The sequence below is a fragment of the Amyelois transitella genome, chromosome 27 (assembly GCF_032362555.1).
Source record: "Amyelois transitella isolate CPQ chromosome 27, ilAmyTran1.1, whole genome shotgun sequence".
Lineage (NCBI taxonomy): Eukaryota > Metazoa > Arthropoda > Insecta > Lepidoptera > Pyralidae > Amyelois > Amyelois transitella.
In genome coordinates, this window is record NC_083530.1 from 1346602 (window position 1) to 1371061 (window position 24460).

General features: G+C 35.7%; 1 protein-coding gene across 4 annotated transcripts in view; it reads left to right on the forward strand.

The window, feature by feature from the left end:
• The window catches only part of LOC106142151 (uncharacterized), a 41086-nt gene extending 16718 nt beyond the window's left edge, over positions 1–24368 (forward strand). The window contains exons 3-11 of one of the 4 annotated variants that reach the window (XR_009657428.1): positions 11288–12455; positions 14138–14312; positions 14887–15064; positions 15628–15862; positions 17159–17243; positions 19112–19317; positions 19809–19914; positions 20358–20431; positions 21703–24368. Coding sequence is in view for 2 of the 4 variants with exons in the window: in XM_060951942.1 (XP_060807925.1) it covers positions 11288–12455; positions 14138–14312; positions 14887–15064; positions 15628–15862; positions 17159–17243; positions 19112–19317; positions 19809–19914; positions 21703–21820 (2271 nt within the window). In the remaining 2 variants the exon portion in view is untranslated. The remainder of the gene's footprint in view (positions 1–11287; positions 12456–14137; positions 14313–14886; positions 15065–15627; positions 15863–17158; positions 17244–19111; positions 19318–19808; positions 19915–20357; positions 20432–21702) is intronic. The other 3 variants (XR_009657429.1, XM_060951942.1, XM_060951943.1) reach the window with 3 other exon arrangements.
• The last annotated feature ends 92 nt before the right edge of the window (positions 24369–24460 follow it).

A 24460-nucleotide genomic window follows, 5' to 3' on the forward strand; every position in this document is an offset into this window, starting at 1 on the left:
AATAGAATAGATTCATTTTCTAAATTGGATACCAAGTATCACTTATTGACGTCACATAACTTTAATCTAATTATAACTACTACCGCTTCCAAAGCGCATGTGTAGCGGCGGAACAAACTACACTACAGCATTTTCACCGGACGTCAATTTACAAATATAGATCGCTTAAATCTAAATCGCGGACGAATGCACATTGTCTTATTAAACGGCGAATGCACATTAGGCTGTGAAGGTCAGACGGGAGTAGCTTCGTGTAAAAACCTGACTTATCCAATCCAGGGTTGGGAACACGGCGGAATCCAAGCACTTTTCTTGTGAGCAATCAAGATTAATGCCAGGTCGATGACAAATTGATACTGTCTGCAATCATGTCTGTGCTAAAAACATAATGATACTAAATTATTATTGCATAGATTTCTGAACGCTGAAAAGTTAAAATTAATTTGAAAAAAAAAAGAATTTTGAATTTAAAAAAATTAAAAGGTCAAAAATAATAAAGTCAGATCAGTTCTATATATAGATATAATACCCTTTCGTGCACATAAATTATATCAAAAATATGGCAGTAAAGAAATTAGAAATATGAAACTTTTTAAGATGAACAATTGTTTTAAAGTATTGAGTGTGTAAAATTCATAGTTCTGAGCGTTAAGTAAAGCTAGACATGTTAAAAACAAAACACTCCATTTTTGGAGCGGTCGTGAAATAAGGAACCGCGGTTGAGCGCACGACGTTTTACAAGACCTTGATAAATCATGAATTCATAACATTACGTTAAAAGGAACACTTTCATAAATCGTGACTTAAATCTTTATTATAGAGAAAACCGATTGACTGACTGACATATTAACAGACATCCTAAACCGCTGGATCTAGAGATTTGAACTATGTACGTTTCTTTCGTGGACCGAAAGGTGCACATACATACATACATAAAATCACGTCTCTTTCTCGGAGGGGTAGGCAGAGACTACCTCTTTCCACTTGCCACGATCTCTGCATACTTCCTTCGCTTCATCCACATTCATAACTCTGTTCACGCAAGCGGGTACTCTTGACCTGACCCTTTACCAGGACGTCGAAAGGTGCACTAAGGTGAATTTACCGGAATTGCCGCGAGAAGAGAAATATATAGGATATTTCTCTTCTCGCGGGAATTCCGGTAATTAATTTACGCGGACGAAGCCGCGGGATGAACAGCAATACATAAATAAAAAATAAATCATTACTCCTTTTCAGTGTTAAAAAATAGTAGGTATGATGACGTAAATAGCCTACAGTTTAATCTTAATTTACGGTTTCCGCACGGAGCGTCACTTGTGTTCTTTTTTCAAAGAATTAAAATAATACCGTACCATCGACAATGAGTCATAGAGCAGAGAACGTTGATCCCACCTCCTGTAGAGGTTATAATACTGTTGCTAAGATATTGCATCTGTGAAAGTCACCGAGCAGGAATTTTTGCAGTTTTTGGTGGGTTGCGATTTATTTAAAGCAGGCCTAGTTTTGTGTTGTTGTAGGTATTAAAAAACATAACATCGTTCAGAAATAATAAAAAGAAAAGCTTTGTATTTTAGTTTGTAGTTACAACTTTTTCTACTAATCTCTCACTGTCTGAATCTCAATTATAATATAAAACCATCCTGAGCTGAATTTGGCATTTCTGTCTTTTCTAAACTGTCGGCTCTGTCTACCCCTTAAGGGATAAAGAAGTAGTAGAGTGAATTATTATCAGAAATCGTACCGTTGCAGTAAAAGCATGAAAATGGGGTTAGACCACTAAAAAAAGAACAGTATTGTCACGATGGGAACATAACGTATTGGTAATATTTTCTACGCTAGTTTATCTAGAATTCTAGATAATGAATCTAAAAGATGGATGAATATGTAGGGTAACACTGTTAAAGCGATATTTAATTTGGAAATAAAGTATCTGTGTTGTATATATTGTGCTGTGTGGTTCCTGACAACAATATAAAAAAAGAATAGGACCACTTCATCTCGTTTCCATGGATGTCGTAAAAGGCGACTAAGGGATAGGCTTATAAACTTGGGATTCTTCTTTTAGGCGATGGGCTAGCAACCTGTCACTGTTTGAATCTCAATTCTATCATCGAGCCAAAAAGCTGAATGTGGCCTGTCAGTTTTTTCAAGACTATTGGCTCTGTCTAGCCCGCAAGGGATATAGACGTGACCATATGTATGTATAAAGTATCTAAAATGTATTATATTATAAAAGCAGTGTACTCGAAACTGGTGTTTAACTATAAATTAAATAGATAGGTCTTAACTAACTATGCACTTTTTCTGGTAACTGTGTTAATTTCTGTGCAATAAAGATTTTAAAATTAGTATTTAAACATCAGTTAGTATTCAAACATTGGTTAGTATTCAAACTAATGTACATAACTTCGAAAATAGTCATTGGAACATGGCCGAGGTGGGATTCCGAAATATAAAAGTACATACATACATAAAATCACGCCTCTTTCCCGGAGGGGTAGGCAGAAACTACATCTTTCCACTTGCCACGATCTCTGCATACTTCCTTCCTTACTATAAAGGTTCTCTTTAAGCTCAAAATGTAAGTTTACAAAACAGACATAACAGAAAAATAGGCTTTGTTCCAGTCAAATTAACATAGCTCTGACTGAATTGCTAACCATTGGACTGCGAACTTATAATTTATTCTTTATTCGTTCACGAATAGAGTTGCATTTACATTGCAACGGGGAACAGGATAAATATTCATTGCTTGGGAGTTCTCATTGCAGCCTAGGGTTGGCACCAGCGGCTGTCTGTCTTATTAAAATATTATCGTTTTTCACATGACCTAGAATAATGTTGAGGGTAGAAGCAATAAGTTTGGTAACAGCAGATATTGACGGCTACTCCCCTAGCACTAGTAAAAACTGTGTTGCACCCAGAGGAGTAGGCAAACCAGAGACTACATCTTTTTAATTGCCATGATCCTTGCATACTCTTTTCTAGAGCAAAAAACTGTGGCAAAAAGTCAGGTCAAAAGAACAAGTATATGACTTGTTCATCCATCTTAGTTTGGTGCAAAGGTTCGACTGGCAGATAATGCATTGTGGCATTAAGTCCATCTGTTGTACATTTTACGTGCATAAAGTTCAAATAAATAAACATCTCCTTTTTAATAAAGGTATGTCAAATCCAATGTCCCATTCACACTCTCCTTTAATATTTGTATGTCAGTGTCATGTATAGAAATATTTTAATATACATATGTATATGTATAATGAAATGGAAATGTGCCTTTAATTCAGACATATAAATTTGAGATTGCTTTTGTCCGTCTTTAACGTCAAAACCACTAAATGAATCTCTATAAAATTTTGCATACAAGTAGTACGGAGAAGGACAAAAAATACTTATCACACAGGCGGAACCGCGGAAGAAAGCTAGTTTAATTGTAATAAAGGTAACTCTAAGATGAACTCAGTTTTTCATCATTTAATGATCGTCACATATTGGCACTTTGTTAAGCTTATATTTATGTTTTATTGCTGGGCAAAGGCAATAATGGCCTTTCCCGAAAAAAAAATTGACCATAGTTACATACTCTTTGCGTAATGGATACCTATCAATAGACGGAAATAAAACTAGATAGAATCATACGTTACAACGGAGCGGAGACCAATGAAGAATAAGTTTTTTTATCTGTGAAACAACAAGTTATAATGATTCGTGAGAAATGTAAACAATAACTGATTGATAACCCTATACGAAAATTTGAATTTCGAGCGCTAATACTGGCAAGGAAGTGTTCCAGGAAATTTTGAATATTGATTTGTAATCTGTGAACGGGTAACGTTGGGAGCATAGACAATTAGATTGTTTATTTATTAAGCTCCTGGCAAAGGAATGTATTTGTGCAGCTGTAACTCGTGTTCCATGGTTGATGTTTGGAATTACGATTTTGTTATCCCATTGATTCAACTAAAGCATTCGTATTTTTTTTCAGTATTTTGTAAACCTTTAAAAAATATCAGTAAGTACCTATGTCTTTTTAAAGTTGAAGAATATGAAAAAGAAAATGGCGTCACAAATACAAGATGACGGGCGAAAGGCATAGTAATATTAGTATAGTTTTAAAGGAATTTATTGCAAAATTTTGTATGGAAATATTCACCTCTGAGCGGTATTTACGATCGTAGTTTGTCGATTTCGCTAATTCTGCTAGTTCCGTGAACTTAATTGGATTATTGACGTTGTTTGTAGTAACAACAGGTTTGCTAACTCTCCTGGAAATCCAGGATACTTTAAAAGAGTCATAGACAAATCTCGCAACGCAGAATAATCTTAAGAGACACTTAATTCTCAATTATCTGCCAAATATTTATCAACCATCGACGAAAAAAAAATAAAAAAACCTCACTCAAGGAATTCATACTATTACGTCAGGGCCAACAGCCTCAAAATTACTGAAAGGTCACGTTCAGCTGTATGGCTGAATGGTGGAATTGTGATTCAAATAGTGACAGGTTGCTAGTCCATCCCCTACAAAAAGGATCCCAAGTTTGTAAGCCTATGCCTTAGTCGCCTTTTACAACATCCATGGGAAAGATATGGAGTGGTTAAAATCTAAAGTGCCGGAAATCACAAGGGCGTTAATATACAACTAAGTATTATGAATTCTGTGACAATAACTTTAAATCTGGAAGACCAATATCGAAATCACTGCTTTGAAGTCAGATTTTTTTGGAAAACATCCAATCTACGAATATTGGCAATGGGTAGTGCATCGATAACTCTTCTAAATAGTCTAATAAATTACAAAACAAAATCAATGTTTTAGAATCCCCTGGCGTTATTCCCATATTCGTCCTCAACTTTTAATTTAATTAGTTCTACATTCATTCATGTTATTTAATGTAGACAATGTGCATTCGTCCACGATTTAGATTTAAGAGATCTATATTTGTCAATTGACGTCCGATGAAAATGCTGCAGTGTAGTTTGTTCCGCCGCTTCTTCTACACATGCGCTTTGGAAGCGGTATTAGTTATAATTAGCCTTGTATCCAATTTTGAAAATAAATCTATTCTATTCTATTGACGCGGGCGGAGTTCCGGACAAACCTTAACGTTTTATATTTCTCTTGGATTAAGTCCCAGTCTCATCACTCTGAGGAGTGATGAGACTGGGACTTAATCCAAGTGATGAGAGGAGCCGGTGGTATGCCTTTGACCATACATCCTGGATTGGGTGAGTCAGGTTTTTAAAGTTTCGAAGTGACTCCCATATGACCTCAGTAACCTTTTGTAACAGTGAAAAAAGTCATTAGTAGATAGCCGCGGTGAGATTCGAACCTGTGACTCTTTGCACCACACGCATTTTAACCGGACACCTTACCGATTCGACCAACGACCCTCTTTAAACATTAACGTTTTATATTTCATCGTAACATAATTATTTTGAGTATACATACGAGTATATCCGATTGCATAATATACTAATTATATATGTAAATTCCAGTATAAGTTCTAGAGGCACACTCTTAATGTCTTACATAACGCACTAATTAATTTATTTTTAACGAGATTATATCGAAGACTTAGAAATGGCCGTTTTTAAGACGCTGGCATTATTTTGTGAGTTAAATGAATTTTTACTCTAGTACGTCTCTTAAATCTAAATCATGGACGAATGCACATTGTCTACATTAAAAAACATGAATGGAATGTAGAACTAGTTATTTCAATATCGTTGAATTCCTTTTTTTCTCTTTTGAAATGACAGTCAAAAACTTAAATTTATTATTCCGCTACAACTTATGGCACTATCAATTTTCCGGTAACACGAGCCCAATCAATGTTAGTCGCGTTTTCTCTATAACAGCGCACCTTTTCTTGACTCCCTACAAAATCTCTTTAATGTTCCTTTAATTCTGTATTGTCGTGTGGTTCCCGGCATCAATACAAAAAAAAGAATAGGACCACTCCATCTCTTTCCCATGGATGTCGTAAAAGGCGAATAAGGGACAGGCTTACAAACTTGGGATTCTCTTTAGGCGATGGGTTAGCAACCTGTCACTATTTGAATCTATCATTAAGCCAAATAGTTGAACGTGGCCATTCAGTCTTTTCAAGACTGTCGGCCCTATCCACCCCGCAAGGGATATAGACGTGACCATATGTATGTATGTTAATTCTGTATTACTCACCACCTAGTCTAGTTATCGGTAAGGTACTGCCTGTAAAATTTAATTGACTTTGAAACCGACATCAGCTCACAAAGATACAACCACTAATTCATCCATTTGTATGAACACCAATTTCAATTCAAATTTAAATATTTTATCTCAGAAGGCCTATCTCAGAAGGAAGGACAATCACAAAACAAATATCGAACGCGCCAAATTCAAAAAGAGGAGGTCCATTTGTCACATTTTTTTTAATTTTCCCTCGTCATGGCTGTTTCGCTTTTTATTATGACCTTGAAACGTGACAGCGAAAATCACCTACCTACCCAATGAGTAAAAGGGAGTCCGAGTAGAGACGTCTTCTCATATAAATATATTAATCTGAACAATGTATTCTCTCTCGTCCACATTCTATTCTAAGTTTGTGAAGTTGACGTTGTTGAAGAAAATGCTGCAGTGCAGTTTGTTACCGCTTCTTCTGCACTGACGCCTTGGAAGCGGCAGTAAACTTAGTTTTAAGCAATTTATTTGACGTCAACCAATGTTGTGAAACCAAAAGTTTTAACAATTATTAAGCGATACGAAGTATCCTATAATAATGAATAAAAATTTTGAAATTTGAGACGATTAAGAAATTTCCACAAGGGAATTTGTAATTAGCAACAACACAAATCAAACGTATACACGGCCGCATCAAGGTTTCATTTATAAATAGATAGCATAATGTGCGGCGTGATTTCGTTTGTTTCCCTTTATTGTTTTGTTGTCTACTGTGCCGTGTGGTTCCCGGCACCAATACAAAAAAGAATAGGACCACTCTTTCCCATGGATGTCGTAGGCGACTAAGTAATAGGCTTACAAACTTGGGATTCTTTTTTTGGCGATGGGCTAGCAACCTGTCACTATTTGAATCTCAATTCTATCATTAGGCCAAATAGCTTAACGAGACTAAAAATTATGAGATTAAAACCGAACTCGGTATTTTATTATAACTGTTGAAACGAAAAGTATTTTACAAACATTTCACACGGCTTTGTTGAACAATTGAATAACGTTCATAAAATTGACCTGTGCAAAAAACTGTTAGAAGGAAATAAATAACCCGAAATTCGTGTACAACAGTATTACCATAAATTAATTTAATTAGCGAGTGAAAAGGAGTGGCGGTAACGCCATCTTGGTTCTGATGTCATTATTATTAAATACAAATTAATTTCAACTCAACGTCAATACGTGCAGAGTTTAAATTCCCTTGGTTGGAAATAACAGGAGCGGCGGCGCGCAAATGCAAAATTCGCGAGTGTTTGAAAATGGAATCTTACGTTCGAAATTTCAATTTTAGAATAACCTTTCCGTGGCATTGTGTGGTTTATGATCGTTGCGTGATCTGGGTTTCATTAAACTGTTGCACACACCTATATTTTAATATTATTAACGAATTCTTAATAGTCTTGTTGTTGTTCCGCATACGGCTATGTAAAATTTATCAGTTTATTTTTAGTTTTCGTGTAGTATTTATAACAAACATATACAACCTTATTATTTTCAAAGGGCCGATCTTCGTCAATGGTATTTTTTAGAACTGTAAGTTGCCTTTTGGGAAATCTTTGTTGGCAAAATAAAGTTAGAATAGAAATGGATTAATTTTTAAAATTGGTTACAAGGTTTCTCGTTACCTTTGTCTCTTAAAGTTGTATATAATATTATTAATATATTTAATATATTCGACGTAAGACTAGTTAATTCAAAACTTGTCTTTGAATTTAGAGAGCTACAAGTTTAAAGTGAGGAGTTTTCAAATAACATGGAGGAGTAAACAAGCTTCGATTCGAGGCAGTCACTGATTCATTACTATTAATATCTGTGCTAAAACATTAACCGCGTTTCCAAAACCTTTCCCTCCAAATTACCACGTCACCTTGATGAGCCAATCACATTGAGTTTAAAGCATGTCAAATTCAAAATTGGAATTGCATTCTATTGTCTATACCACGTCGACGAGCAAGACACGACGCGGTTTCACGCCTGTCTGGTCACGGCTGCAAGTGTATCCTGTGGCGTGTGGCGCAATTTGAAATTGGAAGCGATTTTAATTTTCGAATTAGGACAGTTTTTTTTTCTGGAGTCTTCGATATTTGAACTTTTATCGTAATGTGCGTACTTTTCTTAATCATTTTCGAAGTAAACTGTCAATAGACACAAGATTCGAAGGCCATGTTTAACTAGCTGAAAGTGAAAATTTGGCTAGTGTTTTTATAATACTACTAGTGTTGCGTTTTAATAAAATAAAATAAGTACTTTTAATCCCGAAATTACCATGGAAGTGAAGCCACGGGGCGCAGTAAATCCTGTTAACTTTGTATCTAAAAGTTTGTGCCTTGTACTACGTACGTGCAGTACCTACGTTACCTCCACCTGTGGTGACGTCATTTCCGCCTATTATAGTCGGCCCTTCGCCCTTAATTTCTTTCACAGTATTTTTTCTATAAAGTTCTATAAAGTTTATTTAAAATAAAAGTTATCATTATAGTCCTTTTGGTGTTGGTTCCTGGGGAAAACCTGAAGACACAAGGTCACAAGTTCCGCCCTGGGTCAGGTTAAAGGAAAAACTCTTGTTCTGACCTGACCGCAAGGTCACACCTTGTGAACAATCGGATCGGATGGAAACCATTAAATTTGTGATGTCCTCTATTTAACCCTGTGTGGAAATTGATCACCCTGGTGATATTACTATCCAGGTGACCAAATTGGAATTATTCGATTTATTAAAGGCGTTAATTGTAAAAAGTAATAATTTTTGTTTCTGCGTTAAAAGCATTACTAATGAACATACATACATACAGTCACGTCTAAATTCCTTGCGGGGAAGACAGAGCCGACAGTCTTGAAAAGACTGATAGGCCACGTTCAGCTGTTTAGCTTAATGATAGAATTGAGAATTAATTAGTGACAGGTTACTTAGCCTGTCGCCTAAAAGAAGAATCCCAAGTTAACAAGCCTATCCCTTAGTCGCATTTTACGACATCCATGGGAAGGAGATGGAGTGGTCCTATTCATTTTTTCCGTTGGTGCCGGGAACCACACGGACGAGTATGAGACTACTGACACATATTATGTGACATGTTTTATATTCCAACTGTCACTGTCATATTCCACTTTCACTCGGCCTTGGTGACACTAGTTTGGCGGCCCGGTTGTACGTGACGCCATAGACTATAGACAACATACATACATACATATGGTCACGTCTATATATTAGTCGCCTTTTACGACATCCATGGGAAAGAGATAGAGTGGTCTTATTCTTTTTTCTATTTGTGCCGGTAACCACACGGCACTATTATTATAAGTTTGGAAATATTCCTTTCCTGCTCGAAAAATTGATTTTCCGCTGCAGATGTGGGTGTGAAACGGATCGCGGGTTCAGCAGCTCAGAGGTTAAGTCCAAGATAGTTGAAATAAAAATTTATTTATTTACTTTCTTACATCTACCATTACAGACTTAATCTAATGCGATAGTGTATAATCAATTATAACATAATATTATCCTTAATGCTGCCCTTGGTGCCGTGTGGTTCCCGGCACCAATACAAAAAAGGAAATAGGACCACTCCAACTCTTTCCCATGGATGTCGTAAAAGGCGACTAAGGGATAGGCTTACAAACTTGAGATTTTAGGCGATGGGCTAGCAACCTGTCACTATTTGAATCTAAATGCTATCATTAAGCCAAATAGCTGAACGTGGCCATTCAGTCTTTTCCAGACTGTTGGCTCTGTCTACCCCGCAAGGGATATAGACGTGACCATATGTATGTATGTATACTGCCCTTGTGAATTCACTCAAACTGCAAGTGAACAAATCTATCTCATTCTATATTAGATTAAAATGGTTTATATTTATATTACTTGCCAAAAAAAAAATTGTCCATGCTTCAAGTTCAATGAAGAACACCCGTTATGGTGGTCTCAAACCTGAGTCACGATGACTCATGACTCGGGTACATGACATCATGGTCAATGGTACACCTACGGTTAAACGAGTTTCCATAAAAAACGGCCAAGTGCTAATTAAAGATTAACTTACGTATAAGTAGTACCTGGCAGAAAAGTTGAACATAATTCTAGTCTAAGGACGGCAGAAGATTTTTTTTATATTAAAAAATTGCTACTGCGCATCCCGAAAGTGTCGGATTCAAGGTCTACATACATACATATAATCACGTCTATATACCTTGCGGGAAAGTTGATATAATTAAATATGCTGTTCGTGCGAAGCCGGGGTGGGTCGCTAGTAATTATGGTTTAAAAAGATACATACCTACTATTAAAGATTACTTAATACGTGTAGGTAGTTTCGTCTTCCATTTTGTTTGTTTGTAAACTCTTTATTTCACATAAAGAGTATAACCAATTATATTTTTTATTATTTGAATATTGCGCCAAATTTTAAATTCATAAAAAGAACAAAAATTTTTATAATGGATACGGATGTTTAGAGTATTGTTGCGTTTTAAAAAATCTATTCTTACATGTGTGCTTACATAACATACCAATTTAAAATTTTTTGTTAATAATAATCGTTCTATGTTCAAAATCTATAGATATAACTAAAAAAAAGAATCAAGATTGGAACAAAAAGCTTACAAACGTACCATAGACAGTCTCATTTCATTAGCATATAAAAATATGCAATAAAACACCTGTTCGTTTGTCCGTCTGTAGGTATTTTTACGGCGCTATTATGCTGTAAATATTTGAATGGTTAACTTATTTGGAAAGTTGTTGATACTACTTTTAAATCTGGGTCTTTGTAACACTTAGGGTTGTGTCATCAATCACATTGGTCATAGTGAATTCTCACATTTTTTTTTGTAGTCCGTTAATGTACTGCATACCTCAATAATGGAAATAATTTCTGAATTAATTAAATTATTCTGATTATTATCATTAGAATTATTACATTTATTTGCGTGATTAACATCGATATATGTTCATTATTAGAGGTTAAATTATAAAGGCGGATATTCAGAAAGACAGATGTATAATGCTACATTATTAATAGCTACGTAAAGATAATGCTGTATCCAAAACTAATATGTTACTTTCTTTTGTTTCAGGATCTAATTCCAGTGCAGGACACGGAATCGTACTTACTTAAAACTCAAAACGCGATATGCAATCTGCAAGCGAAATTGCAATCATCCAGAACTAATAATTTCTCGAACATTCCATCAACACTCACCTCGAGTTTGATAAGCGAAAAAACCGCTATTTCTCGCCTGCCAGTGTCCCAACTAAGTCGCTCAAACTCGCTGAATTATCGGCTCAGACGCAAAGACAACTCGAACGATAGCAGTCCTTTAAGAAGCCCGGGGCATTACGTCATCACTGGCTCAGCGAAAATTCCAGAAAGCACCCGAATCTTCCACAATTCCGCTTCGAGATCGCTTGATACGGAAAGGAGGAAACATGATTCAAACATGAACAGCCCCTGTTCCGAAAGAGGTCTGCTAAGCAACAGTTCTGATGACAAAACTTTATCTAACAGGCCTAATTACGATGTAGAAGCCATCTTATCACCTCACAGAAAAACGCACGCGCGGCACAAAACGTTCGACATTAAAAACGAATTTTTCGGCCCCGATTTCAGTAATGCGAATCGTACAGTTTGTCTCAAGACTGTTCTAAAGAATAACGCCATGGAAACTAAAAGTCCTAAGATTGATCAAACCCGTTGTCAAGGAGATAAGACGCATCAAAGAGTTTATAGTGATGGCAGAAAACCCAATACAGTCGCGTTCGGCAGTTCAATAAAGAGATCTAGTTCCTTCAACATTGTAAATAAAAACAATAATTATATCGATCCTAGATTGATATCAAGACGTTCTAGCGGTCATTCTGAAGAGTATAAAGATTATTTGTCAGATGATTCTGAAGTTTCCCTTGATAAGTCTCAAGATGTTAGATATAAAAGGGTGCACAGAGGTAGAATTGATTCACCAGATTTGAAATCCATCGCGCCGGCTAATTCGCCGCGCTGTCCTAATACGCCCGAAATGCAAAGAAAATTCGGGCCGGGATTGGTTAGGAATTCGGTTAGGGTGACCAATAAGGAGCGAGGATTGAATACGCGGATGTCTGAACCGCCAATCGCGAGGGAGGAGAGGAAACCGGCCAATCATCAGAGCAGAAGGATATCTGACCCGACGAGACAGCAAGTTCTTAATAGACTGACCAAATCCAGGTCTTCCACGAGGGAGTTTCAGCCTAAGAATCAAGAAAAAGGTAAGTTTAGCTTTTGAAGCCTAACTTCTATTTGTCATTTTTGAAAATGGAATAAGTACATGAAAATAGAAGGTAGGTAACAAGAAGCCGGATCGTCCGCTTATTGGTCAAATTTGTTGTGACCAAATAAGTTTGCGCGGTGTTTGAAATGTTCTTGCCCGTTATGAAATGAGATTTTAGATGTAAAAAATTATATACATATTTTAGTTATACCAATTCTAGTTATTGGGATATGACAAGACAACCAAACATGCAAATACTTACAAACAATTTGTTAGCCCATTTGACGGCCACTGTGGCTCAGCGGCAGTACGCTTGTCTGTGACACCGGAGGTCCCGGGTTCGAATCCCGGCCAGGGCATGATGAGAAAAGAACTTTTTCTGGTTGGCCTGGGTCTTGGATGTTTATCTATATAAGTATTTGTTATAAAATATAGTATCGTTGAGTTAGTATCTCGTAACACAAGTTTCGAACTTACTTCGAGGCTAACTCAATCAGTGTAATTTGTCCCGTATATATTTTTTTTATTATTTATTTATCGCCTAAATGAAGAATCCCAAGTTTATAAGCCTATTAATCGCCTATATAATCTATACATATAATTAATCTGTAGAAAGGTCAATTCTGTACATTAAAAATATTGAAAAAGAAAAACGCATTAATTGTCACAGATTTTCTGTAGTGTATTTAGTATCAACTTTGCACGCGTGCGAAGCCGGGGCGGGTCGCTAGTAAATAAATATATAAATATCCTCCAACAAAACGGTATTCTCATCGTGAATGTGCTTTTTGCGAAAGGCGACTACTAATTGTGTACTAACTGAATCCTTGAATCACCGATTTGACATAGTTGCGACATATAAATGTCATTAGTGGTAAAGGGGACCGCTTCTTTTTTAGGGTTCCCTACCTTTTGGTTGGTTATGTTATAAACAAACAAACAAACACGGCCAAAAAAATTAATACATACATATGATCACGTCTATATCCCTAGCGGGGTAGACAGAGCCACCAGTCTTGAAAAGACTGTTAGGCCACGCTCAGTTGTTTGGCTGAGTGATAGAATTGAGATTCAAATAGTGACAGGCTGCCAGCCCATCGCCTAAAAAAATAATCCCAAGTTTGTTAGCCTATTCCTTAGTCGCCTTTTACAACATCCGTGGGAAAGAGATGGAGTGGTCCTATTCTTTTTTGTATTGGTGCCGGGAACCACACGGCACAAATAAATATTTAAGTAACAAACGTGGTTAACAAATGTTGGTACGGAACCGTTCATGCGTGAGTCCGACTCGCACTTAGCCGGTTTTTTAAATCCTCTTTCACATTTCCCTAAACATATAAAATTAAGTCTTTAATTTAATACCCACCTCACCATATAAAATAAAAACACCAAATTTTCCATTTTGAACTGAACGAAAATCGAACCCGGGACCTTGTGACCAAAATCCACTATCACTAAGCCAGAGAGAAGCCGCCAAATTTTACACAATTATTAATTTAACTGCCTTTGTTTTCGGGTCAATTATTTTTTAAACGATTACAACCGTTATTCAAGGCATTACGTAAATGTTTATTGGGTATTTAACATAGACAGACATCCTACTAATATTATAATATTAGTACATGTACATTTAAAATTCGTAACGTACCTAATTATGTATGATTTGTTTTTTATTTCCAGGTCAAAAAAAGCCCGCCCAGTACAGATCTTCGTCAGCGTTAGCCTCGAAGGAGGCTGAATACACCAATTGGAAGAAGAGGTCTTCCTATGACCCTATGAAGGCTGCGCAGGAGGGTAGGAGACGGCAGATGATGACAAAGAGGCAAGATAATAAAGATGATCTCAGTTCGCCGAGGTAAGTTCACCTAATAAGTTTGTTAGTACATTTTATTACACCTACCTCGTGTGGTTCTCGGCACTTCAATATATATTTAAATATTCAATATATTTGAAGCCGTGCAATTACGGGCACAAAAAAAAAGAATAGGACCACTCCATCTCTTTCCCGTGGATGTCGTAAAATGCGACTAAAGGATAGGCTTACAAACTTGGGATTCTTTTTTAGGCGATGGGCTAGCAACCTGTCGCTATTTGAATCTCAATTCTATCATTAAGCCAAATAGCTGAACGTGGCCATTCAGCCCTTTCAAGACTGTTGGCTCTGTCTACCCCGCAAGGGATATAGACGTGACCATATGTATGTATACACAGAAATTTACACAGAAAAAAATTTACATAGTCATAAAAGAAATAAATCCCTCGCAATGACGGACTTGTCCAATGAAGGGATCTCTTCATGTTTCATAGTAGACGGGTTTAAGTTTTAAAACTTCATATTTAACTTTCGATTCAAGTACATTAACAATAGGGTTTATGTTACATAATACTTACATTTAGCAGGTTTAAAGGTCTCTTATTTTCTATTTCAGCCACTCGTCTCCAGTCCACCGCTCCCAGTCTTTTCACAGCAGCAACGTTCAGCTAGGGCTGGACTACTCCTCAGAGGAGGAGGCCACCCTGCCAGCGGATCCAATGATAACGTCCACGCATTCCGATATCCTGGACCTGAGGGAACGGAGACAGTTGCCTGGAGGTGACGGCTTTAAGGTGAGAAATAGATTTTAGATAAAAATACTGAGAAACATGTCTGAGAAATAATATTGAGAAACATAATGAGAAACTAGACCGAGAAACCGGAGACTCGTTGTGCTTTAAAATGTCTCGTCTTCGGAAGGTGAGACGGAAACTTACCAGTGGATCTAATGATCATGTTCACGCATTCCGACATCCTGGACTTGAGGGAACGGAGACAGGGGTTGCCTGGAGGTGACGGATTTAAGGTAAGAAATAGATTTTAGATAAAAATACTGAGAAACAGTATTGAGAAACATGATTTAAAAAAAGACTGAGTAACACTACTGAGAAACTTTACCGAGAAACACAGTGTGTTGTAAAAAGACTAGCTCTCGGAAAATAAACCGGTACCTTAGCGGTAAGAAATAAATTTGAGTAAAAATACTGAGCCTATCCCTTAGTCGCCTTTTACAACATCCATGGGAACGAGAATGGAGTGGTCCTATTCTTTTTTTTTTTATTAATGCCGGGAACCGCACGGCATCAAATATATTGAATATACATATAAATATGTATTGAATATTTTTAATTTACAGATAAACCAGTTAATGCAAAAGCCGAAACGTCATAGCGCGGACAAGCGGAAAACTTACATAATAGACGACATAACACCGACCAAAGAGAACATAGACTTTCTGCCGAAGCATAGAGAAGAGGTCATAGACAAGAGGAAAACGTTCATATTGGACAGCGACACTAATTCTACAACGAATGGCAGCAGCCCGAGAAACTCTAGCATATTCAGTCATGAGAAACATTCGCTTACTACCGGTAAGTTGTAATAATGACCTCTTAGTATATTATCTGTGGTTATGTGTTAGTATGGTGGTTGGTTAATTAAATACGTCCTGGTAAAGGGTCAGGTCAAAAGTACCCGAAACCGCCGAGCTTGCATGAAGAGAGTTATGAATGTGGATGAAGCGAAGGAAATGTGCAGTGATCGTGGCAAGTGGAAAGAGGTAGTCTCTGCCTACCCCTCCGGGAAAGAGGCGTGATTTTATGTATGTATGTATGTATGTATGGTGGTTGCCTTGTGGTTCCCGGCACCAATAGGACCACTCCATCTCTCTTCCATGGATGTCGTAAAAGGCGACTAAGGGGTAGGCTTATAAACTTGGGATTCTTCTTTTAAGCGATGGGCTAGCAACCTGTCCCTATTTGAATCTCAATTCTATCTTAAAACCAAATAGCTGAACGTGGCTTATCAGTCTTTTCAAGACTGTTGGCTCTGTCTACCCCGCAAGGGATACAGACGTGGTTATATGTATGTATGTAAGTGTATTATTAAGAAAGAAAAAATAACCGTTCAGCTAGGTATTCGGCTTAATGATAGAATTGAGATTCATATTGTCACAGGTTGCTAGCCCGTCGCCTAAAAGAAGAATCTTAAATTTATAAGCCTATCCCTTAGTCGCCTTTTACGTCATCCATGGGAAAGTAATGGAGTGGTCCTATTCTTTTTCTAATGGTGCCGGGAACCACACGTCACCAATAGAAAAATAAAGACACCCCTACATAATAATATTGTAAGGAAAAAGAGGAGTTGTAGGCAGAGACAACTATAGCGATCCAATTGCCACGATCCATAATCCTACTAATATTATAAATGCGAAAGTTTGTATGTCAGGATGTTTCACGCAAAAACTACTGAACCGATTACGATAAAATTTGGTATGCAGGTAGCTGAAAACCCAGAATAACATATAGGCTACTTTTTATCCAAGAGTTTCTGCGTAAGCAGATTGACTAAGCAGATATACAAGGTGAGTGTAGAGGGAAAGGTCGGAGTGGGAAGACCTAGACGAACGTATCTTGATCAAATTAAGGACGTCCTGGTAAAGGGTCAGGTCAAAAGTACCCGAAACCGCCGAGCTTGCATGAAGAGAGTTATGAATGTGGATGAAGCGAAGGAAGTATGCAGAGATCGTGGCAAGTGGAAAGAGGTAGTCTCTGCCTACCCCTCCGGGAAAGAAGCGTGATTTTATGTATGTATGTTTCCGAGGGTTTGATTCCACGCGGACGAAGTCGAAGCCTCTAGTAACTACATAAACGATATTTTTTTAACAGGCACTAGCGACACAGAAGGGGAGAGTGGTACTGAAAGCGCGCCCGTGGTACTACGCAACAAGCGGGCCCCCGCCACCAAGCAGAGGTACATACATACATACATACACGACCAATCTTATATATACTAAGAAACTAGTGTAAGTTGAGCTATGTTAACTATAGCTATGTATGGATATCAGAGGTCAACGCATTTAATAAGTTTGACTTGTCTTTTTGTGCCTTCCTAACGTGTAAACCGATTTTTATTATATTTTTTTGTTGTAAAATTAGTTTGTGAGCGTTCTTACTCTGTAGCGCAGCGGTAGTGCGATAGTCTGTGACACCGGAGGTCCCGGGTTCGAATCCCGGCCAGGGCATGATGAGAAAAGAACTTTTTCTGATTGCCCTCGGTCTTGGATGTTTATCTATGTATATAAGTACATACATACATACATACATAAAATCACGCCTCTTTCCCGGAGGGGTAGGCAGAGACTACCTCTTTCCACTTGCCACGATCTCTGCATACTTCTTTCGCTTCGTCCACATTCATAACTCTCTTCATACAAGCTCGGCGGTTTCGGGTACTTTTGACCTGACCCTTTACCAGGACGTCCTTAATTTGATCAAGATACGTTCGTCTAGGTCTTCCCACTCCGACCTTTCCCTCCACACTTTCCTTGTATATCTGCTTAGTCAACCTGCTTTCATTCATCCTCTCCACATGACCGAACCATCTTAACATACCCTTTTCTATTCCTGTAACTACATCTTCTTTCACATCACAACATTCCCTTATCACGCTGTTCCTTATCCTGTCACTCAATTTCACACCCATCATACTCCTTAACGCTCTCATTTCCACTGCATTTATTCTGCTTTCATGCTTCTTTTGCCATACCCAACTTTCACTCCCATACATTAATGTCGGGACCAACACGCCCCTGTGCACAGCCAGTCGAGCCTTTTTGGATAGTTTCTGACTGCTCATAAAGGCATGCAAAGCTCCATTCACCATGTTCCCCGCGTTCACTCTCCTTTCAATATCACTATCATACTTGCCATCTGATGTAAACTTTGATCCTAGATATACAAACTCTTTCACTTGCTCCACTTTTTCTCCTCCAATCAAAATATTACATGCTGTCATTTCTTTCTCCATTTCAAAAACCAGTGTTTTAGTATATAAGTATTTAATATAAAATATAGTATCGTTGAGTTAGTATCTCGTAACACAAAACTCGAACTTACTCCGAGGTTAACTCAATCAGTGTAATTTGTCCCGTATGTATTTATTTATTTATTTATTATTATACACGACCCATCTATACTTATATAATAAAGCTGAGGAGTTTGTTTGTTTGAAGCGCTAATCTCAGGAACTACTGGTCCGAATTGAAAAATTATTTTTGCGTCGAATAGACCATTTATCGAGGAAGTCTTTAGGCCATATTACATCACGCTATATCTATAAAGAGCAAAGAAATGATGGAAAATGTGAAAAAAAGATCATGTAAGTTTAATAATGTATGTAAAATCCTTGAGGGCTTCAATGATGCCCATAATAATTATTCCACGCGGACGAAGTGTGGGCACAGCTAGTCTTATATATACTAAGTACTATACTAAGAAACTAGTAAGTTGAGTTATGTTAACTATAGGTATGTAGGGATATCAGAGGTCAACGAATTTTGGTTATACAAATTTTTCTTGTTATACTTTGGTGGTATGTACTGAAAACTCGTATTCTATAGATGAACTAGCGACCCGCCCCGGCTTCGCATTTATACATATAAACCTTCCTCTTGAATCTGTCACACGAGATACCTCAATCAGCTTTTTCGACAATTGTCGCAAAAGCTAATTTTATTTTTTTGTTTAAAATTGTGAATTTAGTCTGTTAGCGTTCTTACTTTATGGTCATGTGGAGGGGATGAATGAAAGTTAGTTGACAGATGAATTCATGTTTTTCAGATACAGCGGTGACTTTTCAATGTCATCGTCGACGACCTCCATAGGACAAAAGCGGCCGAAGGAGATCCAGCCACGCTATCTAGACATATCTAAATATAAAACTGAGAATAATGGGAAAACTTTCTTAAGGAGGGACCCCAGTAAGACCTATGTCGGTGTTTTGGGGGAAAAAGTCAGTAAGGGGAGCGCTCAGCAGATTGAAATGGGTGAGATTGTAGATCTAGGTATCCTGTATAAGTTGAGCTCTGGTGAATATAGGAATGTATTGAGGTCAGAGGTCAATGTATATTGGTTTGTATTTTATATGGGTCCTTGGTAAGACTAAGGTCAGCGTTTTGGGAGACAAAGTCACTCAGCAGATTGAATAGTTTCTCATATAAAAAACTAGATGGCGCAATAACTAGTGCAAATTGAGCCCTGATAACTATGGTAATGCATGGAGATCAGAGGTCAACGTATTATTGGTTACAAATTTTCTTGCATATGTTGATGTTTTGAAAGTAAGTTGAGCTCTGCTGAATATGGGAACTTATAGAAATGATAAGTATACATTTTGGGTATTAATAATTTATTACAAATTACTGAATAAACAAAAATCTAGTATAAATTGAACTCTGTGCACTAAAGACCTGTATAATGATCGGAGGTCAAAGTATTTTAAGCAGCGAAAAATAATTGACTGACTGATTTTTAACAGAACAAAAGAAACAAGAATTAGAAAAATGGAAACGACGAGCGTCGTACGATCCGAGGAAAGCCGCAGCGCAAGCCAAAACCAACAAGACACCGCCCAAAACGGCCAGGTAATAATTTATCTATGCTAATCATAAAGAGAAAAAAAATGTCTTTTTTTTTTAACGAATGAACTCAAAAACTACTTGAGTGATTTTTCACGAAAATTGACACATTATCTATAATTTTCTCGCAAAACCGACAAAGAAAAGAATTTATGATAACATTTTTTTGCTTATTTTTTTTTTGTTCTTTTTATTCATTTCTACATTTTTAGTTGGTTTTTGACTAATTTTCAATTTTAATTTCAACGATAACACTATTGGTCAAGTGGGTGTAATAACAAAATGTAACTAACAACTTTTAATTATGTTAAAACTATATGGGTTTTTTAAAAAAAAAAAACTAAAGTATATTACAGAAAGCTGAAAAAAAACGAAAAAAAAAATAAAAAATATAAAATAAAAAGAAAAAGAAAAAGGTTTTTTTTTAAACGATGTTTTGTAAATTATAGAGCGTGAGGGATGACAAATGCATGCAATTCTGGCCAAAGTGAAACCGGGGCGGCCAACTAGTACGCAATTTGAGGTTAGTTCGACAACCACAAGGCAAGCCTAACCTAAAAATTGCAATAAATTCGCACTTTCTTAACCTTAATTTACATACTTATTTATATTGCTTAGCTTTTTGATGTTAATACAATAAAAAAAAAAGAAATTTAAAATTTTAACACCATATAAATTATTTTTAAATAATAGTATTTTATGCTTTTTTTTTTCTTAACAACTGCTTTTATTTCTCCAACACTTCGATATTTATATTTTTTTTTATAAATAGTTCCAGCAAATATTTTTAATAATTTTTTTTTGCTGGTAAACTGTGAATTGCTAACAATTTTATTATCAGTCAAAATATAATAATATTGAACAGAGGCTACTAAAAAAAAATTTTTTATTGCAAATTTTTGAGATGTAACTATAAAAAAAATGGCATACATTTTTCGCTCCTTTGCTTGCCAGTCACCTATTCACGATAATGTTATCATGCACTTATTATTAGTGCATTAATATTGTAGTCACATATTAATGTTCTTCAATACTATACCACTACGTTAATATATTACCACATCACCTTTACCCTCATCTTGTTTACCATCAGGCAGATTGAGGTCAAACGCACTCAAATCTTGTATGAAAAAAAAAACTTATTATATGTAATTTTTATATGTTCACAATCTACTTACAACTTTTTGTATCAACAAACTGCTTGAAACATACATGAATTATATGTAATTTTTATATGTTCATTACTCATCTTGTCATGTTGACATTATGCATTTTTCCCGGAGGCATAGGCAAAGACTACACGTTTTCAACGCAACGATCCCTGCATACTTTTGGCTTCCTCCATTTTTATCATTCATTTTTTGCAAGCTATTCGGTTTAGGGTAATCATGACCAAACCTTTCACCAGTCTTGGCTTCCCATTTTTATTATTTTCCTTCTCTTTGGCGTAAGTCAGGTTTGTACACAAAGCGACTTCCGTGTGACTTCCGCAACCTTTGCAGCAGAACCTAACTCATATTGGATCATGGTAGCTAAATTTGCCTATTCTGAGATATAAGAGATGAACTAGCCTATTCTGAAGAGCCGGGGACAATATAGCATAGACAATTTTATTTTTTATTTTAGTGTACTGAATGATAGGTTCCTTCGGATACCTAGTTCATGACCAGACCAGTTCATATGTATATTAGTTATGGTATAGTTAAGACACCAATTGTATTGTTGTAGAGAAAAAAAAAAATATTTTTTTATTAATTTTAATGACCAGAATTTAAAAAAGTAATGCCCTTACAGCAGCGTTCTTCGCTCCCAGTCGTTCCACGGGCCCGTCTTAGCGTCGACTAGCCTACGGTACCAGCCGCCCACGCAGATCACAGAGAACTACGACCAAACGAGCGACAACGACTTTTAAAACGTCTTGTCGTGACAGATTTGAGAGTGTATTGATAGGCGATATAAGAAGTGGGATGTGATCGTGAAACTGATCCCACTATTGATATCGGGTCGATAAAGTATGTTAATTTTGTCGTATATGCCTTTCTTCTCTTTAATCAAGAATTTACAATTAAAATCAAACGTATTTTTTTTATCTTTGACCAGATTGATGTTAATCGTCGATGTACCTTTTTTATATTTTGAAAAAGCTCCAAAATATTTAAAAACATTACATAAAAGTAAAGAGATCTAGTGGTTAATGTGTACAATTTGAAGATACGTGTGTCAAAATGCCTGGGTTGGAAACGCACTGCGGACCAATATTGACTGTGGGAAAATATTGAAGCAACTGTATTTTTAACTAAGATCCAGGCTTAATTAGGTAAATCTGAATCAAATGTTTTTTAAGACGCTATCGTAACTCTCAAATTTGTTGCTTACGAGACATAAAAGAGACGAAAGTCGACGGTAAATGTGATAATGGAGTGTGAATGTCCGAATTTTTATATTGATTATATTGTCTATGGTATCATTAAAGTTAAGGGTATGTGCGCTTATTGTTATTGGCTATAAAGTAGAGCGTTTTCTCTTGGCATTTTTTTGGCTGTTTGCAAAACTATATACCTTTGCTAAACGTTTGACAAATGTCAATTTACGCGCCAAAAGTTTGTTGTTGCGCCAATTTTGTTCAAATTTCGAAGTTAGTCATATTGTTGTTTTATAATTGACTTTTATAATAGGTACCTAAGTAAACATATGGATTTGGGTCGATGCAATGTTTAGTTTTATAATAATTGTAATTTTTTTTTCTCATAATAATATGTACTGATTGATGCACAATATATTTTTACCCAAATTCCAATTCGATATTAATGGATTTATGGTATTTACAATAATTTGTCATACTTTTGTAAATTAATATCTTCCTTTTATAGATTTTAAATGGAAATTAATTACTTGTTATGTGATAATTGTAGAATTATACAATTAATGTATCATTATCCAAGGTAAGGTTTATTTTGTATTATTTAATATGCTTTAAATGCGGTATTATTTCGAAATTTATATCCAAATAGTTGCTCATTTCGTCCCGTACATCGATTTAGTGATTAAGTTTATATATTTTTTGTAGGTTATTATATTATTTTTCATTTATTCTTTATTTTTAGTGCAATATAAACATCACACAGACCGCAATGTATAAAAATCATTAAATTATAAGTCGCATACAATGGAATATAGTTCATAGATAAATTCATAGATTTAATATTATATTCAAATCAAAGATTAAGTTTTGAAAAATAAAGACAACCCCCGTGGTATAATCTCAGGGGACTGTGATTCGATACCGTTCAGAAAAATATTTATTTATTTACGATACAAGTAAGAGCAAGATATGTCGATGAAAATTATTCTATTGAGGTCATCTAAATCAGTTTCATTTTAAATTTAATTGAAATGATACCTTATTTAAATAAAATTGAAAATGTACTTTCTTATAAAAATGTCTAGTTTTTTTGGTCTTATTATGAACGCGTCTGCTTTCTCTTACTGTCTGTTTTATCAGAGATTTTCCATTCATAGTATATAATTCATTTCGTAAATCTATGAGAATTAATGTTTAGTTTTGAGAGATCAAAGCTTTTAGCGACACGAAACGGACAAAATATATTTAATCGTTACATAAATATTGGTTATTTTTACGACAGGAACAAAATATATTTTGTTATGAAATTGTTATAATTGTGTTAAAGTCATTGAAAATACTCAATATTTTGTTTTCATGAAGTGTAGGTGTAGCCTGTAAACTTAAAAAAAAGAAAAAATATGCGTTTGATATCACATGTCAAATGTCAATTTACGCGCCAAAAATTTAATTTAGTGTAAAGTAAATTTTGCTAATAATAAAAAGTGAAGTGTGTATAAAAAATATTGGCATAAGTTTGCAAGTAATAAATATTCCAATATCAACATTGTTTCTATAGACTATGTTTATGATATAATAACTTTTTATGGCGAATAATATATTTTTTTCATAATATACTTACAGATATAGCTTTCGTATCTATTTTCCTTGAAATAGTGTCTTGATTTTATATTCTTATATTTGTTTGTAAAATATATATTTTCGTCATTATCGATAATGAAATTGCGAAATAGGTATCAATATTTACATCTTTATTTACAAACGAAGATTTATTAGGTTTCATAGCGAAAGTAAAAAGTTATCGATCGTAATGTATTCGTAAAAAAATATTACACTGAAAAATTTTCTGAGAAAATTCGACTTTTTAAATTGTTTGGGTTGACATTTTATATAATGTAAAGCATGTTAAAATGTTTGTGTTGTCCGGTTAATGTTAATTTAGCCCGTCCTGTTAGCTTTGGCCGTGTTATAGAGAAGCTTCATAAGTTGCAATGTAAAAATCTCGATGCGAGCGTAGATTTATGTTGTAAGCTCTATTGATGTTTAGAATTTCGTATAAAATATTTATCAGAAAAATAATAAAAAGCAGTATAAAATATATTGTTTTTCATTGTTGATCCCTTGTATAATTTACTTACTTTTTTGCTCATGTTACTGAGATGTCCGGTTAACTGGACCAGGCAAAAATAT